General features: G+C 39.1%; 1 protein-coding gene across 1 annotated transcript; it reads right to left on the reverse strand.

The window, feature by feature from the left end:
- Nucleotides 1-891: 891 nt before the first annotated feature.
- b3glctb (beta 3-glucosyltransferase b) lies at nt 892-27,505 on the reverse strand. Its single transcript, XM_059351438.1, has 15 exons — nt 27,349-27,505; nt 23,812-23,840; nt 23,312-23,357; nt 22,190-22,299; nt 16,215-16,291; nt 15,969-16,089; nt 15,708-15,844; nt 14,767-14,830; nt 14,028-14,144; nt 11,805-11,874; nt 10,003-10,116; nt 6,877-6,976; nt 4,749-4,868; nt 3,182-3,326; nt 892-2,671 (listed from the first exon to the last, which is right to left on the reverse strand). The coding sequence occupies exons 1-15, from the start codon at nt 27,407-27,409 to the stop codon at nt 2,546-2,548; spliced, it is 1,437 nt and encodes a 478-aa protein (XP_059207421.1). The 5' UTR covers nt 27,410-27,505; the 3' UTR covers nt 892-2,545.

Raw genomic sequence — 27,505 nt, forward strand, 5'->3', positions numbered from 1 at the left:
AAAAAAAACTTCAATGTAATCTGTGTCTTGTAATTTTCTATATAAGAGGAAAGTGGAGTAAAAATAAATAACCGTTCTGTGTTTGTGTCTGATTTTCTGTCTGTTAAAAGGGGAGAAAAAAAAACAAGTTTTGTTCAACCAAAGGAATATTTTATTTTCAAATGGTTAAAAAAATGTAATTTGACGTGTAAGGTTTCCAGAAAGCAGGTACAAACATTTATATTTTCACAAAACAGCCTCTAAAAGGCATTTTACTGCCAGCTGCAGCTGTAATTACTGTTCCAAGCCCAAACACTCTCTCTGCTCACACACCAATAATAAAAACTGCTCATCACTCCATGAAAGACCATATCTCATGCTCTTAATAACGCATTCACACAACTTTTTGTGCAGAATTTAATTCACAGAGATACAAATAAAATATATAAAGAACTTTAAAAAAAATGAAAGGAATTGTTTTACAGTGAGAAATCTATTTCTGCACATGAAAACAAAAAAGCATATTTATAAAAATGCCAAACTATTCTTTTAAAAGTGAAATGAAGACAAAACAGTTATTGAAATAAATGGATTATGTTCATTTTTAATGTTATGAAGACTATTGTAAATTCTATGGTTATTGACTGATTTGTAAATTGTCTCCATGCATAGCTTATTCATTCATTCATTCATTCATTCATTCATTCTCGGTAACCGCGGGGGGCTGGAGAGGCCAGATACATCCTGGACAGACTCTCATTCACTCCTACGGGCAATTTAGAGTCACCAATTGAAGCTAAGTTCATGTTTTTGGACTGTGGGAGGAAGCCGGAGGACCTTAGCTGTTGCTTCATCGTCTCAGGATTGTTTCCTTGTCAGCAACTTTTCATGCTGTACAGGTTTAAAAATAAAATATAAACAGAACAAACTGTGTTTCTCCACCAGAGGGCGCTCCATCAACGTGGCTTAAGGAAAAGCCTGGCTTTTTTTGATAAGTCTCGCTCATTTAAGTGAGAGATGCGTTCAATCAAACCAAAATGACTTTATTTATTTATTCAGTTAGTCTGGTAGAATCACTTTATATTCTTCATAAAGCGAGGAAGAATCAGCTGTTTTTCCAGCTGGTTCAGTAGATATTCTTCATGAAGCTCCTTCAGCGCTGCTTTTAGTTTGAGACATCTTATTGGCTGCTCCACCATCCATTAATAGGGCTGTTCTCTACTCTGAGCTGGAGCCGGTGCTGCTAGTCTAGCCTGGTTCAGTTAGTTGACTAGTTGACTAGTTAACGGCTGGTTAAAGTTGCTCTTAATTCAACCAGCGTTGATGGAACAGCCCTCAGGACAGATCCTATCAGATCAGACCGTAAACATTAGAACAAATAAATGAATATGATCTTTATGAATAAATAAAATGTCTTGGTTGATGGTTAACATGTTGTCTTGGGGTGAAAGTGACGGCAGTGACCCTTTAATGATAAACCAGCAGCAGTCCCTCCAACGACTGCTAAATAAAACTAAATGAAGCTCAGAGAGTCAAAGGTTTTCTGATGCCCAGACTGTTAATGATGACAGGGAGAGTCTCCATGATGTCAGAGTCTCTAATGAACCTCCTGTTAGAATGCAACATCAACACCTGATAACAGGAGATGATGCTCATGATAACATGCAGAATCTGAGCTAAAAACACACGTATTTGCTCATTGGTAAATCAGATTGTAAGGTTTAATATGATGAAGAGAAAAAAAGTTTTTATGAGTTTTTTTCTCATAAAGTTGCGTCTCTTTTCTCAAAAAATGTACCACTTCGAACTCAGAACTTCTGAGTTATTTTAATGCAATTTTGTGACATTACATTCTAAAAATAGTTTGATTTCTTTTCACATTTCTGAGGGTTTTTTTTTTTTGCAAATTTATTTATGAGAATATTTGAGTCTTTTGCTCCTGAATCTGCCAATTTAATCTCAGAATATCCACATTTTCTTCTCTTAAATGTATGACCATAATCTCAGAGGTTTTTTTCTGGTAAATTTATGATTTCATATTCTTAGAATATTTGAGGGTTATTTTCTTAATTTCAGAATATCCTATTCTTCCCAAAAATATACGCCCATAATCTCAGAGATCGCAGATTTTTTCTGGCAAATTCATGACTTTATAATCTCCAAGATCTACAAGACTCAGAGTCTTGTAAATTTGCTGCTTTAATCTCAGATAATTTGTTTTTTTCTCGAAAAAAAAAAAAAAAATATAATCTCAGAGAATATTTCTTGTTAAAAAATGCTGTAAAAAAAGTTTATTACAACAGTTTTCGTTGTGACTTTAATCTGGGGAAATTCTTGTTTTTCCTCAGAATATTACTTCCTGGTTCCATATTTATTTATTCTTTTTAATTTGAACTACAATGTGACGAGTACTGCTTCTTACACGGCAGCCTTTGAGTCAATATGGATCTCAGAAGTATTGATGAATGTGTGTGTTAAGGCTTTATGACGTTTCAGCTCATGTGTTCCTCTTCTCTTCGGTTCTTCTTCTTTAGCTTCAGTGTTTGTTTCCGTACACACTGAGTCCCTACAGTTCGTCTGGAGGGTGTGAGTCCTGCAGCCAGTCTCTGTAGACCACCAGAGGATCTACGTTCCAGTGCTTGTGGAAGGAGACGGCCTGCTGCAGCGTCTCAGAGTAGTCACACGGCCGCGCCTGCAACACCAACAACAGGCTGTCTGCCTGCCTGCTCTCAATGTGTCATCTTTCATTTAGTCAACATATTTCAACTGTTCTACTGTTCTGTTCTTATCATCTTATTATAGCTGCAACCACAACACAGACACCATGTCTTCTCCCAGCGAAGGGACACACACAGGGACCACACATGGGGACTGTGTGTGTGTGTGTGTGTGTGTGTGTGTGTGTGTCCTACCTGGTGGAACAGGGGACTGTGTGTGTGTGTGTGTGTGTGTGTGTCCTACCTGGTGGAACAGGGGACTGTGTGTGTGTGTGTGTGTGTGTGTGTCCTACCTGGTGGAACAGGGGACTGTGTGTGTGTGTGTGTGTGTCATACCTGGTGGAACAGGGGACTGTGTGTGTGTGTGTGTGTGTGTGTGTTACCTGGTGGAACAGGGGACTGTGTGTGTGTGTGTGTGTGTGTGTGTGTGTGTGTGTGTCATACCTGGTGGAACAGGGGACTGTGTGTGTGTGTGTGTGTCCTACCTGGTGGAACAGGGGACTGTGAGTTATGGGGACCCCCAGCGAGGTGAAGCAGCGTCCCAGCACCATGTCATCAGGAGCGTCATCAGTGTAGCAGCGGCAGCTGCTGGCGAGCAGCCGGGACACGGCCACGTGACTCAGCACCATCCTTCACACAGCAAACACAGAAATACATAAATAATAATAAATACACAACATCTACATGCCCTGAGGGATATGGAGGAGCTGTTTTTTAATCATCACAATACTAAAAATGTTAAATTTCTTGACTTTTAAAGAGGCAATGCTTCTTAAATGTTGTTGTGAATATTTTATCATGTTGATGAATAATATCCAGCCTGTCTGTGCATTAGTGGATTACTAATTACAGTTTTAATTAGGGCCTCGGGGCAATCTCCCCAGCACTGGTCCATACTGGTCCCATCCAGCAATATCTGCAGGGACCAGTGCTGCACTACTGTTATACTGTGGATTTCTTCTTCTTCCTCTTCCGGACGCAATTTCGTCCCGCTACTAGTCCTACAACTTGAAGAGTTGCAGGACAAATTATATATCAAAACGTGCGGTTTGATCGGGATCGGTGTGCTATTACTTTTCTCTACGGAATACGAATTTTTTGCGACGTAAGTAACTCCATTTAAACTTTAAACAGTAGACACAAGTCTTGTGTATCGGTGTATTAATCCACGTTTCGATAGGTCATATAGTTTTTTATCAATCCCTGTTCAATGACCATGATCATTTTTGGAGAAATTCTGAGATTATAATGGGTGTGTATTGCACGGAATGTTCGTGTCACAGTGTGTGACATCATCACCAGAGTGTAGAGGGAGAGAAAAAACTGTCAAAAAATAAATTTGAAAACTGCGCTCCAGGCCGCAAATTCCACTCTACAGAAATAATTTATACATAGAAACGTAGGAAAATTAGTCTTCTCCCTCACAATCCTCTGGTAAAGCTGTCAGAGTTATAGTTTGGGCGTAGGACGCACAGATGATCCACCAACACCACCAACAGCCTCATTGGCTCCCATATTAAAAACGCAGGAAGATTTCGGAAAAAGGGAAGATAGAACAGTTTTTTTAGATCGCTCTAACAAAGCTATTTTTCTTTTTTTTTTTCTAAACACATATGTAGACGTTCAGGAAGCCCTTTCAGAATTTCCCCAGAGGAAATTTTCTAGTTTAGAAATGTATCATCTAAATCAAATTATTTTTTCTCTTAATATAAGAAATGTAACCAAGCGTTGCTGCACCTGCTGAAGCCCTTTGATAAAACCTTTAATAAAACCTTTAATAAAACCTTTCACAGCAGCTTAATTCCCTGTGACTGTGTTCAGACACCGAGCCAGACGGCCGTGTAGAAAGTCAATGGAAAGACATAAAGAGAAAAGTTGAGAGAAACTTGACTGTGCAGGTATCCTCGGGTTTTTTCCACAAAATGTGCTCAGTAAACGTGTAGAATGGAGATGAAGGAAGAGGGACTGGAAGGAAATAATAAGAAAGAAGCAGAAGTTTGAGTCTGTTCCTGCAGGATGAGATCAGAGGTCTGAGGGTTAGTCCAGCCTCACCCGGCTCCTCCGGTGGTGTAGCTGTAGCCGCGGTGCAGCAGGCTGTAGCCGTAGCGCTCCCCCAGCACCACCGCCTCCTCCGGGTCGTAGCAGCGCAGCAGGCGCCGCAGCCTGGACAGACTACAGGCCAGGATCAGGAGATAAGACTCATAGTTTACAGAGAAACAGACAAAAGCTCCTCACCACTATATTATAAGACTCATAGTTTATAGAGAAACAGACAAAAGGTCCTCACCACTATATTATAAGACTCATAGTTTACAGAGAAACAGACAAAAGGTCCTCACCACTATATTATAAGACTCATAGTTTACAGAGAAACAGACAAAAGGTCCTCACCACTATATTATAAGACTCATAGTTTATAGAGAAACAGACAAAAGGTCCTCACCACTATATTATAAGACTCATAGTTTATAGAGAAACAGACAAAAGGTCCTCACCACTATATTATAAGACTCATAGTTTACAGAGAAACAGACAAAAGCTCCTCACCACTATATTATAAGACTCATAGTTTATAGAGAAACAGACAAAAGGTCCTCACCACTATATTATAAGACTCATAGTTTACAGAGAAACAGACAAAAGGTCCTCACCACTATATTATAAGACTCATAGTTTACAGAGAAACAGACAAAAGGTCCTCACCACTATATTATAAGACTCATAGTTTATAGAGAAACAGACAAAAGGTCCTCACCACTATATTATAAGACTCATAGTTTATAGAGAAACAGACAAAAGGTCCTCACCACTATATTATTCACCACTATAAATCACCACAGCAATACTCTCACTAAGAGACTTTACAGCAGTTTAAAACTATTTCACAAGAGTCTGTGCTGCACCAGAACTGCTTCAAGGCTCTGATCTTTCCTCAGAGTTTAACGTTTAACTGAACATGCACTATAATGTTCATCAACTGCTCAATATATATATATATATATATATATATATTACTCACTGTGCAATATAAACACTTTTCCTAATGTCATTTTTCAGCTGTCTATATTGTTTCTATTGTTCCTAATTTTACATTTCTTATTGTTTAAAGTGTTAATACTTGTATATTTCTTGTTGATATTGCTTGTATTGTTTTATTGATGCTTCTTTCTATTTTTGCTGCCGTTACCCTGAAAAGTTCCCCGTTGTGGACTAATAAAGAAATATATTATCTTATCTTGCATCTATCTCTCCCTCCTGCAGGTTTTGTTGGAGATGTCAGTAAGTTACACCTTTATTATTGTTTGCAAAAAAACACAGAAAGAACTTATTCCTTATATATATATATATTAGTAAATATATATATATTAGTAAATCACTAAAATTAAAATCCAAAAATGTATTTGGCTGGCATGATTTTCTTGGTGCTTTAAAAAACTAAAGTTAGCAGTAGTGGAAGAAGTATTTAGATCCTTCAGTAAAAGTACTAATACACACAAAACTGAACAAAACTTACTGAAGTAAAAGTACAAAAGTATCAGCATCAAAATGTACTTAAAGTATCAGAAGTAAAAGTACTCGTCATGAGGTCTCATCACCTCCAGCACCAAACTGAAACCTTTTTGAAACGCTGCCTCCCTCTCTGGACATTTTCTAAAAACTTCTTCATCACTTCACAGAAGCTTCTGGACTCACTCATCCGTCTCGGGGCACCATTATTATTATTATTATAGACATCCTACTGGATTTATTGTAAAGCGTCCTTAGGTTTCTTGAAAGGTGATATATAAATTTAACTTATTATTATTATTTTTATTATTCAGAATGGCCCCACTTAGATTGTTATATATACTCCAAATATGTTATTGTATTGTTATTATTGATTCATTTATGTACGTATCATTTTACTGTCATTATTCATTTTAACTTCTTAAATATTGTTAAATAAAATAAATAAATAATAATGTTTAATTTGTAAAATGCATCATCATTTTAACATGTTAAATCAGGACCTGAAAGGTAACTCAGTAGTAGAGTAAAAGTACAATATTTGCTCTAAAATGTGGTAGAATAGAAGTATAAAGTAATGAAATGGAAGTACTCAAGTTAAGTACATGTACAACATGTTACTGAGGTAGAGTACTGCATAAATGTGATGAAGTTAATCTGATGAGTCAGCGACCTGATCAGAGTGTCATCATCAACGATCAGGATCCAGTCAGCCGTCGGCGCCGCTCGGCTCAGGAAACGCCGCAGGATGGCAAACGTCTTCCCACAATGCCCTGCAGCGAGAGAGACAGGTTATAACGAGTTATAACAGCAGGATGGATGTTATAACAGCAGGATGGATGTTATAACAGCAGGATGGATGTTATAACAGCAGCATGGATGTTATAACAGCAGGATGGATGTTATAACAGCAGTATGGATGTTATAACAGCAGCATGGATGTTATAACAGCAGGATGGATGTTATAACAGCAGTATGGATGTTATAACAGCAGGATGGATGTTATAACAGCAGGATGGATGTTATAACAGCAGGATGGATGTTATAACAGCAGGGTGGATGTTATAACAGCAGGATGGATGTTATAACAGCAGGATGGATGTTATAACAGCAGCATGGATGTTATAACAGCAGTATGGATGTTATAACAGCAGCATGGATGTTATAACAGCAGGATGGATGTTATAACAGCAGCATGGATGTTATAACAGCAGCATGGATGTTATAACAGCAGCATGGATGTTATAACAGCAGTATGGATGTTATAACAGCAGGATGGATGTTATAACAGCAGTATGGATGTTATAACAGCAGGATGGATGTTATAACAGCAGCATGGATGTTATAACAGCAGCATGGATGTTATAACAGCAGTATGGATGTTATAACAGCAGTATGGATGTTATAACAGCAGCATGGATGTTATAACAGCAGCATGGATGTTATAACAGCAGGATGGATGTTATAACAGCAGTATGGATGTTATAACAGCAGCATGGATGTTATAACAGCAGTATGGATGTTATAACAGCAGGATGGATGTTATAACAGCAGCATGGATGTTATAACAGCAGCATGGATGTTATAACAGCAGCATGGATGTTATAGCAGCAGTATGGATGTTATAACAGCAGGATGGATGTTATAACAGCAGTATGGATGTTATAACAGCAGCATGGATGTTATAACAGCAGGATGATGTTATAACAGCAGCATGGATGTTATAACAGCAGGATGGATGTTATAACAGCAGCATGGATGTTATAACAGCAGCATGGATGTTATAACAGCAGCATGGATGTTATAACAGCAGGATGGATGTTATAACAGCAGTATGGATGTTATAACAGCAGCATGGATGTTATAACAGCAGGATGGATGTTATAACAGCAGTATGGATGTTATAACAGCAGGATGGATGTTATAACAGCAGCATGGATGTTATAACAGCAGGATGGATGTTATAACAGCAGTATGGATGTTATAACAGCAGCATGGATGTTATAACAGCAGGATGGATGTTATAACAGCAGGATGGATGTTATAACAGCAGGATGGATGTTATAACAGCAGGGTGGATGTTATAACAGCAGGATGGATGTTATAACAGCAGGATGGATGTTATAACAGCAGCATGGATGTTATAACAGCAGTATGGATGTTATAACAGCAGCATGGATGTTATAACAGCAGGATGGATGTTATAACAGCAGCATGGATGTTATAACAGCAGCATGGATGTTATAACAGCAGCATGGATGTTATAACAGCAGTATGGATGTTATAACAGCAGCATGGATGTTATAACAGCAGTATGGATGTTATAACAGCAGGATGGATGTTATAACAGCAGCATGGATGTTATAACAGCAGCATGGATGTTATAACAGCAGTATGGATGTTATAACAGCAGTATGGATGTTATAACAGCAGTATGGATGTTATAACAGCAGCATGGATGTTATAACAGCAGGATGGATGTTATAACAGCAGTATGGATGTTATAACAGCAGCATGGATGTTATAACAGCAGGATGGATGTTATAACAGCAGTATGGATGTTATAACAGCAGGATGGATGTTATAACAGCAGCATGGATGTTATAACAGCAGCATGGATGTTATAACAGCAGCATGGATGTTATAACAGCAGCATGGATGTTATAGCAGCAGTATGGATGTTATAACAGCAGGATGGATGTTATAACAGCAGTATGGATGTTATAACAGCAGCATGGATGTTATAACAGCAGGATGATGTTATAACAGCAGCATGGATGTTATAACAGCAGGATGGATGTTATAACAGCAGCATGGATGTTATAACAGCAGCATGGATGTTATAACAGCAGCATGGATGTTATAACAGCAGTATGGATGTTATAACAGCAGCATGGATGTTATAACAGCAGTATGGATGTTATAACAGCAGGATGGATGTTATAACAGCAGGATGGATGTTATAACAGCAGCATGGATGTTATAACAGCAGCATGGATGTTATAACAGCAGCATGGATGTTATAACAGCAGCATGGATGTTATAACAGCAGGATGGATGTTATAACAGCAGCATGGTTGTTATAACAGCAGGATGGATGTTATAACAGCAGTATGGATGTTATAACAGCAGGATGGATGTTATAACAGCAGCATGGATGTTATAACAGCAGCATGGTTGTTATAACAGCAGCATGGATGATATAACAGCAGCATGGATGTTATAACAGCAGGATGGATGTTATAACAGCAGGATGGATGTTATAACAGCAGTATGGATGTTATAACAGCAGCATGGATGTTATAACAGCAGGATGGATGTTATAACAGCAGTATGGATGTTATAACAGCAGCATGGATGTTGTAACAGCAGGATGGATGTTATAACAGCAGGATGGATGTTATAACAGCAGCATGGTTGTTATAACAGCAGTATGGATGTTATAACAGCAGCATGGATGTTATAACAGCAGCATGGATGTTATAACAGCAGTATGGATGTTATAACAGCAGGATGGATGTTATACCTGCAGGATGGATGTTATAACAGCAGGATGGATGTTATAACAGCAGTATGGATGTTATAACAGCAGGATGGATGTTATAACAGCAGTATGGATGTTATAACAGCAGCATGGATGTTGTAACAGCAGGATGGATGTTATAACAGCAGGATGGATGTTATAACAGCAGCATGGTTGTTATAACAGCAGGATGGATGTTATAACAGCAGGATGGGTGTTATAACAGCAGCATGGATGTTATAACAGCAGTATGGGTGTTATAACAGCAGTATGTACCTCTGAGGGTGTTGGCGACCCCGAGGCTGACGGAGGGGACGGAGGCGTCCTCCACGTCGCTGTAATACTCTAAGAACGCCGCGTCCTTCTCCCAGGTCGCCTTCACCACCGGGACTGGACCACACACACATTTACAGCTCAGAGCTTAAACTGAAAACAGTTTGGACACACCTTCTCATTCAATGCTGTTTCTTTATCTTTTATTATATTTTCTATATTGTAGATTTATATTAAAGACATCAGAACTATGATGGAACATTATGTAGTAAACAAAAAAGTGTTAAACAAACCAGAATATGTTTTATATTTTAGATTCTTCTTCTGTTCTTCCCTCAGCAGCTTCATGAGCTGCTCACCTGGATGTTTTCATTAAGGAGCATCTTAAAGAGTTAATCTGGGATTTCTGGCCTCCTTCATGTGTTTGAGAGCTCAAAGCTAAAGGTTCAAGGCTGCTGTGAAGAATCTAAAATATAAAACATATTCTGGTTTGGAGAACACTTTTTACATCTTCTTTAGACTTTAAATGATGAACTCAAAACCCACTGGTGGGTTTAAAAAGGATGTTTCCTTTAAAAGAAAATTGCCCAAAACTGGCATTACTGGCAACTGTCATAATGAAAACATTATTATTATTATTACTATCATTTTAACGAGCAGCCGACATCAGGAACACGGTGCCTGTGTCAGATGGCAAAGAAAAGAAAAGAAAACGAAAAGAAAACGAAAAGAAAACTAAAATGAAAAGAAAAGAAACGATCAAAATAAGCAAAAGGTTTTTCACATGGTTGCTTTACGTACATTTGATTTGAGTAAGTTCCAGTAAAATACTCTTTATCAACTCAAGTTTCTCTTCTTTCTTTCAGTTTCTCAAAAAATTACATAAATTTAATTTATTGAGAATCAGTAACTTATCTCCTTCTTTTTCTTTTAACCAAAAAGCTGCTTTTTTTGGTTTAACTTCAGAGTTTTTGATTAAATTTGTAATGATTCGGCTGATGTATCATTGCTCAGAGACGACTCAAGGCCGGCCAACCAAAGGCTGACTGCCAGTTTACTACATGACTTAATATGTTTTCCATCATAGTTTTAATATCTTTATTATTAATCTACAATGTAGAAAATATAATACAAATAAAGAAAAAGCATTGAATGAGAAGGTGTATCTGCATGGTGATAATTATCATACGTGGTGATAAGAAAAGACAAAAACCTTCTTTTGATCAACTGTTATGGTTTTTAGCTCAGCAGAGTCATCAAGTGACTAATAAAAGTCATAAAATATCTAAATATCTAAGAATGTAGTGTCACGTCATCAGAAGTCTTTCCTCTCGGCTGCAGAAATAAAGAATGTTTTAGTTATTGTGTTTCTTATTTTGCCTGTTTCTATTAGACTGATTAAAAGACAATGATGAGTTTAAAAAGAGGAAAGTTCCTCTAATAACAGCTCGTCACACACTCTGCTGTCTGCTTCTCATTCTGTTAATTACTTTAAAATAGTCAAGTAGAAAACTACAGGCTCATTCTGACACTAAAAACAGACACCAGTGTTTTGGATAATTACACTAAGTGAGCAGACAGCAGGTGAGGTTGTGAATTTAAACAGGACCGTTTCCACCTGGCAGGTTAACAGGACTGGATGGACCAGCGCTGGCAGGAAACAAATAGTCTGGGCTAAAATTTTCCCATTTAATTTCCATTTATTATGTGATAAAGAAACTCAGAGAGTTCATTTTGACAACAACATCACCTTGTCTATGTGTTGAATATCGTTTATGAATCAGATTTGGTTTCAACACACTCACCGCGCTCCGAGTGGAACTTCTGGCAAGTTTTCACGGCAACAAATACGTCTTTCTTGGGCACAGGGTCTCCCTACGAATAACAAGAGAGAAAGAAAAGCAACGTTTAAAATGTCTCCAAAAATAAACCCTTGGGAGGAATCAGATCCTGTTCAAACATCCTGCTGAGGCGAACGCTCACGTGACAAATATTGACTGAATATCTGCAAACAATACTTCAATATGTAGAATATCTGGAGACCCATCTGTTCCATGTTCCTGACACTTACACGGTCACTTGGAAAAATCTTTATATATAACTTTCATTCTATTCCAATTTTAAAAACAATCATTTATCAAAGAAATCAAACTTGTTTGCTTGTCCATAGAGCTGTAGGACTTATATATTATATTATATATATATTTTATATTTAGTAATGAAAGATAAGGCTACAGTGATTAAAATGTAAAAAGAGCAAAATAAATCATATTCTTACTGAACGATAAGAGGTGAAGTATTTATATATATATTTTATTTCCTGTGAGAGTTTGTTGAAGAGAGAAATGTTGCTTCTATACTTCAGGCATACAGAATGAAGATGGTTTTATGTTTTATCTACCTTTTTCTTCTTCCTGCATCAAACGAATGCAGCAGCACTCAGTTATGATTCCTGACAGACTCACCAGCTGCTGCTGCTGGAGGATGACTCAGATATCTGTATTCCTGCACACTAAGCCTGGCATAATGTGCTCACTGTTTGATATTCTACTCAGTTCTAAACACTATTTAAGATGATGGATTCATAAAACCACCCTGATAATGTCCTTGATAATTACCTCCATATAAAACTGGTCATGCTGATGTGAGCTGTCGTATTCAGATAAAAACACTTGTCACAATGATGACAAATGTGTTTTTCCACTAAATGCGCCCTTCTGTTATTACATTTTATGTTTTGCCTGTTGTGATTTCCCAAATTTTACTTTTTTTTTACAAATTTTAATATCATCCAAATATGCACCTTATTCTCAGGGCTCTACTAAAAAATGGTTACTGGTTAGAAAGAAAGTAATCCGCCTTCAACTGAGCAAATACTGCTTTGATTTTTAACACGATTTTAAAATGGATAGGTTTTAAAAAAAAAGGCCCACTAATAAATCAATATCAATTTAAATGTGTGCTATATTTGGACTATTTCCACTGCTTCTTCTTGGCCTTTCTGATGGGAATCTGAAGCTTTCTTTAAGGTTTCTTTAAAGCCACCAGGAGTCAGTTTGTTTGTGTTGTTGTGCACCTTTTGTGTTTTTAAAGGGCTTCGGATCAACACAAATAACAAACTATAAGTGATGTAAGTCAGCCTCTGAAAAAAAAATGTCAAAAAGGAAAAAGTGTAACATTAATTTTAGTATTGCCTGTTTCTTCAAGCTGACGTCATTATTCTGTAGCAGCAGAGTGAATAAAGTAGCTTCTTCTGCTGCTCTACATTATCTGAGGCCACTCAGCTTGGGATAAATAAAGTATGTATCTATCTATCTATCTATCTATCTATCTATCTATCTATCTATCTATCTATCTATCTATCTATCTATCTATCTATCTATCTATCTATCTATCTATCCATCTATCTATCTATCTATCTATCTATCTATCTATCTATCTATCTATCTATCTATCTATCTATCTATCCATCTATCTATCTATCTATCTATCTATCTATCTATCTATCTATCTATCTATCAGTAGAGGTGTAACTGAGGTGTTTCCACAGGTTTAGTTTAGTTTAGTTTAGTTTAGTTTGGTTTAGTTTAGTTTAGTTTAGTTTAGTTTAGTTTAGTTTAGTTTAGTTTAGTTTAGTTTAGTTTAGTTTGGTTTGGTTTGGTTTGGTTTAGTTTAGTTTAGTTTAGTTTGGTTTAGTTTCTCCGTCGCTCCATGAAGCAGATGAGCTCACTGTTCTGTTACCATGTTAGTGTAGAAGAACCTTTCCGGTTTAAAATCTGAATCAGAGTTTTATTGCAGGTTTTCATCTGTTCCTTGTTTTCACATACAATGAATTTGCTGTGGTGTATTGATGTATAAGAACAAACAAAGTACTAAAAGTATAACTAGAGATTAATCAAAAACAACAATAAACTAACAGTAGAAACAACATGTACCAATGTCATATTATCTGAATAATAATTATTAATCATTGGGGCTAGGAATGAGGTCAAAGGTCATATCATGTAATATAATAGAGTCGTACATACACAGTAGGGCAGGTAGGATGTAAACGTGGTAGCACAGTTGTTTTTCCTCTCGGTGCAGAACTCTGTCACTGCCGTCAGCTTTGGACCGTTTCCTTCCTCCCAAATATACAACGCAAGCTACAAAACACAAAGAAGACATGAAGAGATCAATATATGTTGATCTTTTTATGCTCGTGGGCTGTAACAGTGAATATATAATAATATATAATATGAACTGTTAATAACTCAGTCATATAAACTAACTTACCCTGTGAATTACTTATTCTGTGAAAGTCATTTGGGGGAAATAAACCTCAAGGTATCGTTGTGCATTTTAAATACATTATTGACTTTTTACGAGGAGTAATGTTCTGAATTAATGTCTTTTCTTTGTTTGGACTCCAGAAAAGTCAAGCAAAACTTTGATTTTACCTTGAATTTAATCTCATATTAGGCCTAATTTAAAAGAACTTTCACAAGCAGCACAAGCTTGATGTCCACATTCAGTCTCTCATTCTTGGACCCATTCAGAAGTCGAGCTTCTGCATTAAAAATATAATAAAAGATCTATCAGCAGGGAAAGCTGCAGGGTCCTTTTCAACAAAAGAGCAGCCAGAAAGCTGTCCGCCATCATTTCTCTCAGCAGGACGTCTGGAAGAGGACATTGCCGAGGCGGGAAGTAGAGCTGAAGCAGAGCTGAACAGCAGTTATCCCGTTATCATGATTTATAATGATGCAGAGAGGAACATGTCTACGGTACCTCGTGCTTCAGGTCGATGGTGAAATCTGACTTCAGCTGCTCGTGTTGGATCCGCTCTGCAAGTCTGAACGATGATGATGAAACAAAAACAACAAGGTAGAAGTAGAAAGTTTATTATTAAAGCATAGATCAGAGAACAGAATGCATTAAATTCAATTCAAGTTTATCAGTTTGAACTTCAGGCTCTTAAAACCCACCAGTCATAGCAGGTTTATAAGATAAGACCCAAAACGTTTTAACGTCACATCTTCTTCTGTCCCAGTGCTGCTGCTCAAACTAAATCTGTTAAAACTACCCGGCAGATGAGCATTAAGAGTTACATTTTCTTTCTTTCTTCTTTTCTTTGTACAGTTTTTAATTTAATATATGTCATAAAGGATTTGAAAATAACCGTATTCTGTTTTATTTAGTTTTTAGACAGCATCCAGACTGTTTCTGTGTCCATGTACATTAGTTATGATTAGTTATGGATCTCCTGAGTCATTCAGCAGTTAATCTGACTCCTGTTTTGTGTTTTTACTGAATAAACTTTTCTTTAAACAGCTGAATAAATCCCTATCAGTATCTCTAAGTAATCTCTGTCTCTACATTCTACTATTGTGTTTTACTTCGGCATACTTTTACCTGAAGACTTCACTAAAACTTTGAACACAAAGTAAATATACATTAAGCTATCAAAACATTTTGCTCTTTAAAGGAAATCAATGTTTGTATGCAACTTTTTTTCTCCCACAGGTAATGCAGTTCAGCTTCCAACTGCACGTTTTTAGCTTTCATGCATTAAAACTTTCACATTTTTAAGACAAATCTGCATTTTGTGATTCATTTCAGCATTCCCAGACTTCTCGTTTAACTTTGTGTTAATTTCCCCTGAAAACAGATTGTTTCTTGCTACCATAGAACAACTCTTCCTTAAACAAAGAAAGGAGAGATGACATCACCTCTGCAGCAGCGGCGAGCTGAGCGCCCAGCCTGCCGCCGGGTCGGGGTAGCTGAAGGACCCGGGGTCCTCAGAGAAGGCGTAGTGGTGGATGATGGAGGCCTCGCGGTCATGGAGAGCTTTACCCAGAAACCATTCCTGGAGCCGGAGGAAGGGAGAACGTTTCTCAGTTCATTTCTTGGCTTTGCATGAGCACAGAGGGCTGTTTGATGCAGATAATCAGTCATCAAGGTGTTTGCAGCTCAGAGTTTGTACCAGTCACCTGTTGGACCTGTTGGACCTGGTACCTGAGGAGAACCTGCAGCAGAACGGGCAGAACCACGCTGGTTTCCTCCTCCAGGAACACAAACCAGGACGCTGACTGGCTGTAAGCAGCTGCAAGACTGGAAGGATCCACAGATAGATTTATGGCATTGATCTCCGCTCCATATCAATCATTACATTACATTTTTATTAAATCTAAATTATTGATTTGTTTATGATTTCCATATTTGTGTGGAAGACTCACAGAGGAATCACGGGCAGGATGCTCCAGTCTCCGTCGTACTCTGAGAGCTGGTGGAGCAGAAGAACCACGGGAACGCCCTGCAGCAACACAACAACACAACAACAACACAACACAACAACACAACAACAACACAACAACAACACAACACAACAACACAACAACACAACAACACAACAACAACAACACAACGATATGATTAAGAAATGTTTGTTTGTGTCCCTGAGGGACGCAAGAGAAGAGAGAAACAGAGGAAACAACGCTGAGATCAAATGTCATTTTAAACACACACAAAAATATGATTCACACTGTTTAAATAAAGTTACATTACATGTCATTCAGCTGACGCTTTGTCCAAAAGGACTCAATAAGAGATCCAACCTGAAGGAACCAAGTCAGTACAGAACTTTAAGAGCCAACTGGGCTTTACGCTGAAGAAGAAGAGCTTTTTATATATATATATATATATATATATATATATATATATATATATATATATATATATATATATAGTCTCCAGCTGATTGGCTGATGGGAGCGGAGAGGACTAGAACCACTGATACAAACACATTTAATCTCAAGTGGTTTGTACAAACGACCTCAGAGATTTATTACAGAATTTACCAACTTTCTAATATTTGGGATTTTCTCTCAGGCAGAAACACAATTTTTGGTCCAAACCTGTTTTATAAGCCATGTGCAGGTTTCCACTATTTTTATTTCATTATTTTGAAGCACTTTAAAATCCTGCAGAAATTATAACTTATAGTTAAGTGAGAGAAAGTTGAGATAAGAATACAAAAATGTTCTTGAATGGAGTCAGATGTCTTGATTGCAATGTTGTTTCCTCAAATATATGGCAAACTTTCTTTGAAATGGAGGAATTACATTTTCAATTTCCATTTCCAAATACAAAGCACTGACACCAAAACCACATCCATTAATTTAAAATAAACTAAATCCTCATCATCATGATCCTCATCACCTCAGTCTGTTAAGGAAAGGCTGTTTACACAAAGCAGAGGGGAGAGGACAGGAGAGGCTGTTTACACAGAGCAGAGAGGAGAGGACAGGAGAGGCTGTTTACACAGAGCAGAGAGGAGAGGACAGGAGAGGCTGTTTACACAGAGCAGAGAGGAGAGGACAGGAGAGGCTGTTTACACAGAGCTGAGAGGAGAGGACAGGAGAGGCTGTTTACACAGAGCAGAGAGGAGAGGACAGGAGAGGCTGTTTACACAGAGCAGAGAGGAGAGGACAGGAGAGGCTGTTTACACAGAGCAGAGAGGAGAGGACAGGAGAGGCTGTTTACACAGAGCAGAGGGGAGAGGACAGGAGAGGCTGTTTACACAGAGCAGAGGGGAGAGGACAGGAGAGGCTGTTTACACAGAGCAGAGAGGAGAGGACAGGAGAGGCTGTTTACACAGAGCAGAGGAGAGAGGACAGGAGAGGCTGTTTACACAGAGCAGAGGGGAGAGGACAGGAGAGGCTGTTTACACAGAGCAGAGAGGAGAGGACAGGAGAGGCTGTTTACACAGAGCAGAGGGGAGAGGACAGGAGAGGCTGTTTACACAGAGCTGAGAGGAGAGGACAGGAGAGGCTGTTTACACAGAGCAGAGGGGAGAGGACAGGAGAGGCTGTTTACACAGAGCAGAGGGGAGAGGACAGGAGAGGCTGTTTACACAGAGCTGAAGGGAGAGGACAGGAGAGGCTGTTTACACAGAGCAGAGGGGAGAGGACAGGAGAGGCTAGAAACATGCAAATAATTCAATATATATAGTATTTATATAGCACCATTTTTTTAATTTGTGACACTTGAAAAGTGTTTATATACAAATTCCATTTTATTCTAATTTTTAAAAATAATTTACCAAATAAATTTAGACGTTTTTTCTTTTTGATGATTTATGTCATTATAACAGTTATTCTGCACTAAAGTAAAATGTAAGAGTAAAAAATGAAACAGCTTGTTGGGGTTCAGTTGATATATTGATGAGTTAAAGTTTTTGCCGGTACTTAGTTCTCATTTTATTTTACTTAAAGTAGTAAATATATTGAATTAATCACTGTTTGTTTAATCAATTTTATAACATCCTCATAAAAACTAAAGTGAAAAGTTGGCAGTCGTCATACGAGCTTCCTGTTTGTTTTATTGTCATATTAATAAAAAGGCTTTGGGAACACCTAAATCTTCCTTTACAGATGTTTAATAGCTGCACAGTATTTATTATACAGTTCAGTCTAATTCTCCTTCAGGTGAACATCGTCTCCGTCCCTCAGAGAGACAACCAGCTGTCAGTTTACCAGCGTGTTCACCTTCCATAAGAGAAACAAACAGACGTCAGTCAACAAACACATGACGCACAACCTGTCAACAAACACATGAGGCACAACCTGTCAACAAACACATGACGCACAACCTGCCCTCACCAGCAGCTCGCTGCCATCAGACGAGATAAACACGTCTAGAGGAAGATTTCTCCATCAGAGACAACCAGACACACACTCAGAGATGATTGCTCCTCTAAATGCTTCCAGAAGCTGCTGGGGCCAACATATCATTTTATGCGTTTTTAGTATTTGACAAAACCTCTCAATCTTTATTTGCACAAAAAAAATAATTCATCATTCAGCTGAGAGACTGAGGTGTTCCTGTGAACCTGCAGAACAGAAATGTTCTTCCCTGAGAATAAAAGTCTGAGTGTTTTTGTCAGGAGGGAAATATCCCTCCAAAGTTTGGCTAAATTTAATAATTCACCATCTCATTTTCAAGTGGTCTTCTGACTTTTAAACCATTATTCTCCTCTTGACAGACATGCTACTTTATGCTTAAACCCATGTAGTTCCTTATATTTCCGCCTAATGCATAAATCTGCATCCTGGGGACCCTAAACAGTCTGACAGCTGCATGAATCAGGTCTGAGTGTAAAGCTGAGACTCTTGTGGACTCAATGAGTCCAGTTTTCTTCATGTGTGATGAAACTTGATCTCAGATCACACAAATTGCTGCAATAGTTGAGCCTGGTAATGGTCATATACTCATGTCATTATGCTCTAAAGCCTTAAACACAATTTAATACAAAGATTAATTCATGAATTGACTTGTTTTTATCACATACTAAAGGCTAAAAACAGCTGAAATTAATCTTCAGAGTATGTTCTCTAACCTAAAACATCTCTAAAAAATGTTTTTCCCAAACAAGACTTGGCCAGTAAGATGATGCTGATTAAAGAGACTGAGTGTTTATAGTGAATTATTACTCATGGAGGAAGTTATGAATAACACAGTGATATTTTGTATATTTTATATTTTGTGATATGAAGCCAAGCTGATGTTCCTCTGCGTTCTCACTAGCTGCATGTTCTCTCTGTTGTTAGGCAGAAACATCTCAAACCACCGACACAAACAGAAACAATCAGCGAGCTGTCAATCACTGACCGTTTCCTCTACGACTCCCTCACTAATGTATTCACAGACTAAGTGATTGAGATTAAAGCTTTTTCCAGCTGCTGGTTGTTTACAGGACTGTAAAACATTATTATTATCAAATCATTGCCAAGATAAAAACACGCCTGGAGCCTCAGAGAAAAGATGATCGTAGACAGTTGATATTTTCAGTAGTTGAGGGAAATAAACACTTTGCCAGTCTGGGACATTGTTCATTAGCTCGGCCACGGAGGTTATGTTTAAGGTTCAGGAGGATTACAGAACATCTACTGGCTGGTTTTATTAAACTGGGAGGGAAGGTTTTATTTCTCACCACTGACAGAGATCTACACCCTCAGAGCTTCTGGTTTATAATATGTTGCTATAAATCATTCCAGCCCTTCTGCTACTTCTCCTATCAGGGGTTCTGGACTGAAAATTAGTTTGGATAAAGAATCAAAAGACTGCAGAACCGATTCCCATCAAAGGAAAAGCATCAAGACTTCTGCAGGCTGTTGGTCCATATTCCTGTCATCTCATTCACTGACTGCTGACACGTTTGTTTCCACAGCGACCCTGCAGCCATGCATCAGTAAAGTTACCCTGCAGCCATGCATCAGTAAAGTGACCCTGCAGCCATGCATCAGTAACAGTCACCCTGCAGCCATGCATCAGTAACAGTCACCCTGCAGCCATGCATCAGTAACAGTGACCCTGCAGCCATGCATCAGTAAAGTCACCCTGCAGCCATGCATCAGTAAAGTCACCCTGCAGCCATGCATCAGTAAAGTCACCCTGCAGCCATGCATCAGTAAAAGTCACCCTGCAGCCATGCATCAGTAAAGTCACCCTGCAGCCATGCATCAGTAAAGTCACCCTGCAGCCATGCATCAGTAAAGTCACCCTGCAGCCATGCATCAGTAAAGTGACCCTGCAGCCATGCATCAGTAAAGTCACCCTGCAGCCATGCATCAGTAAAGTGACCCTGCAGCCATGCATCAGTAAAGTCACCCTGCAGCCATGCATCAGTAAAGTCACCCTGCAGCCATGCATCAGTAAAGTCACCCTGCAGCCATGCATCAGTAAAGTCACCCTGCAGCCATGCATCAGTAAAGTCACCCTGCAGCCATGCATCAGTAAAGTCACCCTGCAGCCATGCATCAGTAAAGTGACCCTGCAGCCATGCATCAGTAAAGTCACCCTGCAGCCATGCATCAGTAAAGTCACCCTGCAGCCATGCATCAGTAAAGTCACCCTGCAGCCATGCATCAGTAAAGTCACCCTGCAGCCATGCATCAGTAAAGTCACCCTGCAGCCATGCATCAGTAAAGTCACCCTGCAGCCATGCATCAGTAAAGTTCCAGCGGGAGCAGAGAGCTCGGCTCCTCTCAGCGATACGAGGAGCTCTATGGTGAGGAGGACACCTATTGGTGCCACAGGAACACCACACACTTCTGATAGTAGTTTTTGTTTTTTTTAATATCTAGAAAATTGCAACCAAATAATTGCATAATTTGCATAATCTGTTATCTTTTTTTTACAAGAACAACAAAACAAAACAAAACAGATGTCATAACAACCCGTAACACTCAAAAGACTTGTTCAATTAACTATTTTATCATTTTTGTTTTTAAACCAAGAACAAAGATAACGTCCTGTTAATAGAAAATAAGTGGAAGTTTAGTCAGAGTTTATCTTGATAACTTTTAATGCTCTCTGCTGGGTGTTACCTCTCTAAGGTCAGATTTAGACCCAGCTTCAGTTTTAATGCTCTGCTGCTGCATGTTACCTCTCTCAGGTCAGATTTAGACCCAGCTTCAGTTTTAATGCTCTGCTGCTGCATGTTACCTCTCTCAGGTCAGATTTAGACTCAGCTTCAGTTTTAATGCTCTGCTGCTGGGTGTTACCTCTCTCAGGTCAGATTTAGACCCAGCTTCAGTTTTAATGCTCTGCTGCTGGGTGTTACCTCTCTCAGGTCAGATTTAGACTCAGCTTCAGTTTTAATGCTCTGCTGCTGGGTGTTACCTCTCTCAGGTCAGATTTAGACCCAGCTACAGTTTTAATGCTCTGCTGCTGGGTGTTACCTCTCTCAGGTCGGATTTAGACCCAGCTTCAGTTTTAATGCTCTCTGCTGGGTGTTACCTCTCTCAGGTCAGATTTAGACCCAGCTTCAGTTTTAATGCTCTGGATGCTGGGTGTTACCTCTCTCAGGTCAGATTTAGACCCAGCTTCAGTTTTAATGCTCTCTGCTGGGTGTTACCTCTCTCAGGTCAGATTTAGACTCAGCTTCAGTTTTAATGCTCTCTGCTGGGTGTTACCTCTCTCAGGTCAGATTTAGACCCAGCTTCAGTTTTAATGCTCTGCTGCTGGGTGTTACCTCTCTCAGGTCAGATTTAGACCCAGCTTCAGTTTTAATGCTCTCTGCTGGGTGTTACCTCTCTCAGGTCAGATTTAGACTCAGCTTCAGTTTTAATGCTCTGGATGCTGGGTGTTACCTCTCTCAGGTCAGATTTAGACCCAGCTTCAGTTTTAATGCTCTGCTGCTGGGTGTTACCTCTCTCAGGTCAGCTGCCTGCTGCAGGATCTCCTCCTTCCTCTGAGCTCCGCGGCGGGCGTGGAAGGAGTTCCTCTGACTCTGGATCACCAACACAACCTCCTCCAGTCCTGAGGAGAGACATGCACAGAGAAGAGACATGATTATAGAAGCAATCGAGAGCAAACATAGGTCCCTTTGACCTCAGGACGGCTGAATGAAAGTGGGTTTTACAAGTCTCACCTTTACAAACATGCCCACTTTATGCAAAACTCATGCACTCAAGTTTTTATTTTTTTTTTGTCTGGTGTATTCGATATTTCTGCATGGGGTCCTAAACAGTCTGAGCTGCAGGAATCAGGTCTGAGTGTAAAGATGAGACTCTTGTGGACTCAATGAGTCCAGTTTTCTTCATGTTGATGATGTTAGTCAGTGAAACTTGATCTCAGAGTATAAAATGAGCTGCTGAGACCTCTAGGAGAATCACAGACTCATGAAACTTCACAACACAATCACCAAAAAATAAAATTCTTGCAGAAATCTCCAAAATGTCAAAAGTTTTTTTAAACCAAATCACACCATGGATTTCTCTGGTGTTTCTCTATGTCTTGGTGTCTTAATGTACAGTTTTGGAGGGATTTATTTCTGTCAAAAACAAAAAGCACCAAATCTGTGTAACAAATTGTATTAGAAAATATTGGTGAAACAACTTTGGATACATAGTTGAGCATGAGAATGGCCTTCATATATTCACATTAATCATTTTTAATTACTGAATTTATTACGAATTAATAAATTAACAAGTTATGCACCACTTCTATGTGGCATCTACTGTTGACCTGCTATCTCCCCCTAAAAATCCCCTGTCCCCTATTCCCGTTCTCTTTAAAAGAGGCAGAATATTAAATAAAGAGCTTCAGAGATGCTGTTAGGGAACTTTAAATAGAACCATGCAAGCTGTTCCCTCCTGTTTCAGTCTGCCTGCTGACTACAGCTTCATATTTACACAAGATCAATCTTCTCATACAACACTGTCAGTAGAGACAATAAGAATATTTCCTAAATGTAGAGAAATTATTCCTTTAACTCCTTTAACTCCTTTTCTTCCCCTGATGCTCCAAATGTTTGACGTTCTGCACTCACCAACAGAGCTGCGTCCTGTTTGCTGCTGATCTGCTGCTGCTGCAACCTGCAGGAGGACAAAGGTTCTCCTTAGATCAGACACACACACACACACACACACACACACACACACACAGACACACACACACACACACACACACACACACACACACACACACACACACACATACACACTCACACACACACACACACACACACACACACACACACACACAGGCAAACTCACACACACACACACACACACACACACACACACACACAGGCAAACTCACACACACACACACACACACACTACACACACACACACACACACACACACACACACACACACACACACACACAGACACACACACACAGACACACACACACACACACACACACACACACACACACTCACACACACACACACACATACACACTCACACACACACACACAAACACACACACACACAGGCACACTCACACACACACACACACACACACACACACACAGCCCTTACCTGAGCTCGGTTTGTGTGTGTGTCTCCACCTGAGAGACGTGAGAGAAGAAGAAATTATTTTCATCAACTGTGCCAATAAATCTTTGATCGTTGGATTAAAAGAGATCAGGAAGAAAACCCTCTGAACCAGCTGTTTCATCACCTGGTGGCCTTGTATTTCACTGGAATATATTAAATCTATATAAAATATTTAAGTTGTGGAATGGAATCAGCGTACTGGTTAGAAGTGGGAACAACTCAAAAAAACTGGGTCTCCACATGCTAAACACAATGAACTCAGCCTCTCCTGTCCTCTCCCCTCAGCTCTGTGTAAACAGCCTCTCCTGTCCTCTCCTCTCTGCTCTGTGTAAACAGCCTCTCCTGTCCTCTCCTCTCAGCTCTGTGTAAACAGCCTCTCCTGTCCTCTCCTCTCTGCTCTGTGTAAACAGCCTCTCCTGTCCTCTCCTCTCTGCTCTGTGTAAACAGCCTCTCCTGTCCTCTCCTCTCAGCTCTGTGTAAACAGCCTCTCCTGTCCTCTCCTCTCTGCTCTGTGTAAACAGCCTCTCCTGTCCTCTCCCCTCAGCTCTGTGTAAACAGCCTCTCCTGTCCTCTCCTCTCTGCTCTGTGTAAACAGCCTCTCCTGTCCTCTCCTCTCTGCTCTGTGTAAACAGCCTCTCCTGTCCTCTCCTCTCTGCTCTGTGTAAACAGCCTCTCCTGTCCTCTCCTCTCAGCTCTGTGTAAACAGCCTCTCCTGTCCTCTCCTCTCTGCTCTGTGTAAACAGCCTCTCCTGTCCTCTCCTCTCAGCTCTGTGTAAACAGCCTCTCCTGTCCTCTCCTCTCTGCTCTGTGTAAACAGCCTCTCCTGTCCTCTCCTCTCTGCTCTGTGTAAACAGCCTCTCCTGTCCTCTCCTCTCAGCTCTGTGTAAACAGCCTCTCCTGTCCTCTCCCCTCTGCTCTGTGTAAACAGCCTCTCCTGTCCTCTCCTCTCTGCTCTGTGTAAACAGCCTATCCTGTCCTCTCCCCTCTGCTCTGTGTAAACAGAATCAATCATGTCTTCAGTGTCTCTGAGGAGAATTTATTGTTTTAACAGGATCTGGTTCGTGCAAATACTTTATTTTTGGAGACCTTTTAAATGAGACATGTAAAATAAAGTGATTTTCTCATTAATATCACAATTTTAAGTTTTGTTTTCATTCATGTCATTAATGAATTAATGACATTTTTTCATTGGGTTAATATCTTACAGATTGAAGATGCTTTGGTTTTGGAATATGTCAGCTGGAGCGCTGGGATATTTTATAACAGACACATTATCATGGAAATAAGCTTACTGTTACTTGAAGCCTGTAAATAAGAACATATTTATCAATGTATCGCCTTAACTTCTAACATTAGAGCTCATCCTGAAACATCTGGAACAGCAACATCTGGAACAGTAACATCTGTAACAGTAACATCTGTAACAGTAACATCTGGAACAGTAACATCTGGAACAGCAACATCTGGAACAGTAACATCTGGAACAGTAACATCTGTAACAGCAACATCTGGAACAGCAACATCTGGAACAGCAACATCTGTAACAGTAACATCTGGAACAGTAACATCTGGAACAGTAACATCTGGAACAGTAACACATGTAACAGTAACATCTGGAACAGTAACATCTGGAACAGTAACATCTGGAACAGTAACATCTGGAACAGTAACATCTGGAACAGTAACACATGTAGCAGCTGTTTCTACAGCAGCACGTCTTATCTGAACAAGATAAACTGAGACTTTCAGTCCAAGAAAAGAGACTTTGAAACTAGGCCAGCTGTGCTTCTGCTCAGTGTGTACGATCTGTGGTTGTAAATATTACTTTTACAACTATAATGTGCATGTAAGCATGTGGATCTATGCCAAGGGGAGAGATACGGAGGGAAAGTGCCATTTGTGGAAATACATTTATTTGACTTGATGAAGCTGTAAATGATTGACAGTCAGCGTGACTCACTTGCTTAGTTTTCAAACTATAAAGAAAACCTGTAAAAATGTAAAAAATATATAGATATAAAAGCATGCGGTTGCTCAACACTCATGTGTTTTGTACTTCAGCACGCTGCGACTCACACAGGTGAGTCACACAGGTGAGTCACACAGGTGAGTCCTGCAGGTGAGTCACGCAGGTGAGTCATGAGTCATGCAGGTGAGTCCTGCAGGTGTTTTCAGTGAGTCTGTTCAGTCTGTTGTACTTTATGTGCAACAGCAAGGAGCAAAACAAACAACAGGTGCTTCATTTAAACGCATAAACCTCCATTACTAGGAAGATTAAAAAAAATAATTTGTTGAAAAACTAAACTTCATTATGGCTATTCTGTATTTCTTACAAATAAAAATCCAATATATTATTAACTATATCAGCCAAAAGTCATCTAACGGCTGTAGATATGGTGCAGAAAGCACAGATTTCATTAACAACATTAATTATTGTCCCTGTAACATGAGGGGAAAAACATGGAAAAAGCTGATATGAAGGCCTGTCAAGACAATTACAATATGGACTTATCTCGTGATAAATGGACATGATATGATAATAACGATAATGATGATAATGATGATATGATAATGATGATATGATAATAATAATGATAATGATGATAATGATAATAATGTCTGACCTAGATATCTCCCTTGTGTTTCCATGCAGGTTTGTTGAATTAATAATAATAGCAACCCTTTGAATATTTTTTTCACATGTGAATACTTTGAATATAAGAATTAACAGTGCATTGCTCATTATATCAGAGGCATAAATTGGTCTTAAAATTACAATAATATATTTCATCGCAATAACTTCTGGGACACTATATCGTCTAAATGTTTTAGGTGCACAAGGACTTCTATGAATATCAAATGACTGCAGGCTGATTTCAATGATACAGAAATATCATGCTGCAAATAGCTTGCACGCTTCATTCAGAGGAATAGGAAACAATTAGGCGAAAAGGAATGCATACAAATAAATATGAAATTTCACTACACACTAAAACAGGATGAGCTGAAATGTCATTAGTCATCTCCATTTTCCCCATAAAAGCTGCTATGTAATTGCATTTGTGCATACTTTTTATATATTTTTTCGGGAGGCATATTTGCAGGTAATCAATTATATTTATCATCATATATTTCACTACCTTGACGTGCACCACAGCAGCATTTTTACAAGCCCCCTGTAGGATCACCTGCATTTCTTTATGTTGCGTCAAGTTAGCCAATATGAAATCACCAATTCCTGTTTGATTTCAAAATAAAACAACAAAGTCAATATTTTTGAGGCAAACACAGTATGACGCGGTCTCTGACTAATATCTAGCGACTTGTTTGCCATTAAGTACATCTATAGATACGATTTACTAGCTTTAATGCCTGCTGTGTCTTGTTACATTTAATCGATAAATTAATTTTGAAGGTGAATTGAAGACAACTTCCGGTTAGCCGTTAGCTCAACCGCTAACTTAGCGCTAGCGGTGTAGCTAGCCCAGTAGCCGTCTCAGCGGGCTTTGACCCACTTACCGAGCCAGAGAAGAAGCGCAGCGACCAGTTTACAAACGTTCACCGCGTTATAACGTGTCATGGCTCCCCTAGCTGCTGCTTTTCCTCTCAAATCATCGTCTTTTCATGGCGAAGTGGAGAAAGTGGTTAGCTACATTCCTGTACTAGCAGGAGTCTT

The sequence above is a fragment of the Centropristis striata genome, chromosome 15 (assembly GCF_030273125.1).
Source record: "Centropristis striata isolate RG_2023a ecotype Rhode Island chromosome 15, C.striata_1.0, whole genome shotgun sequence".
NCBI classification, from domain to species: Eukaryota; Metazoa; Chordata; class Actinopteri; order Perciformes; family Serranidae; genus Centropristis; species Centropristis striata.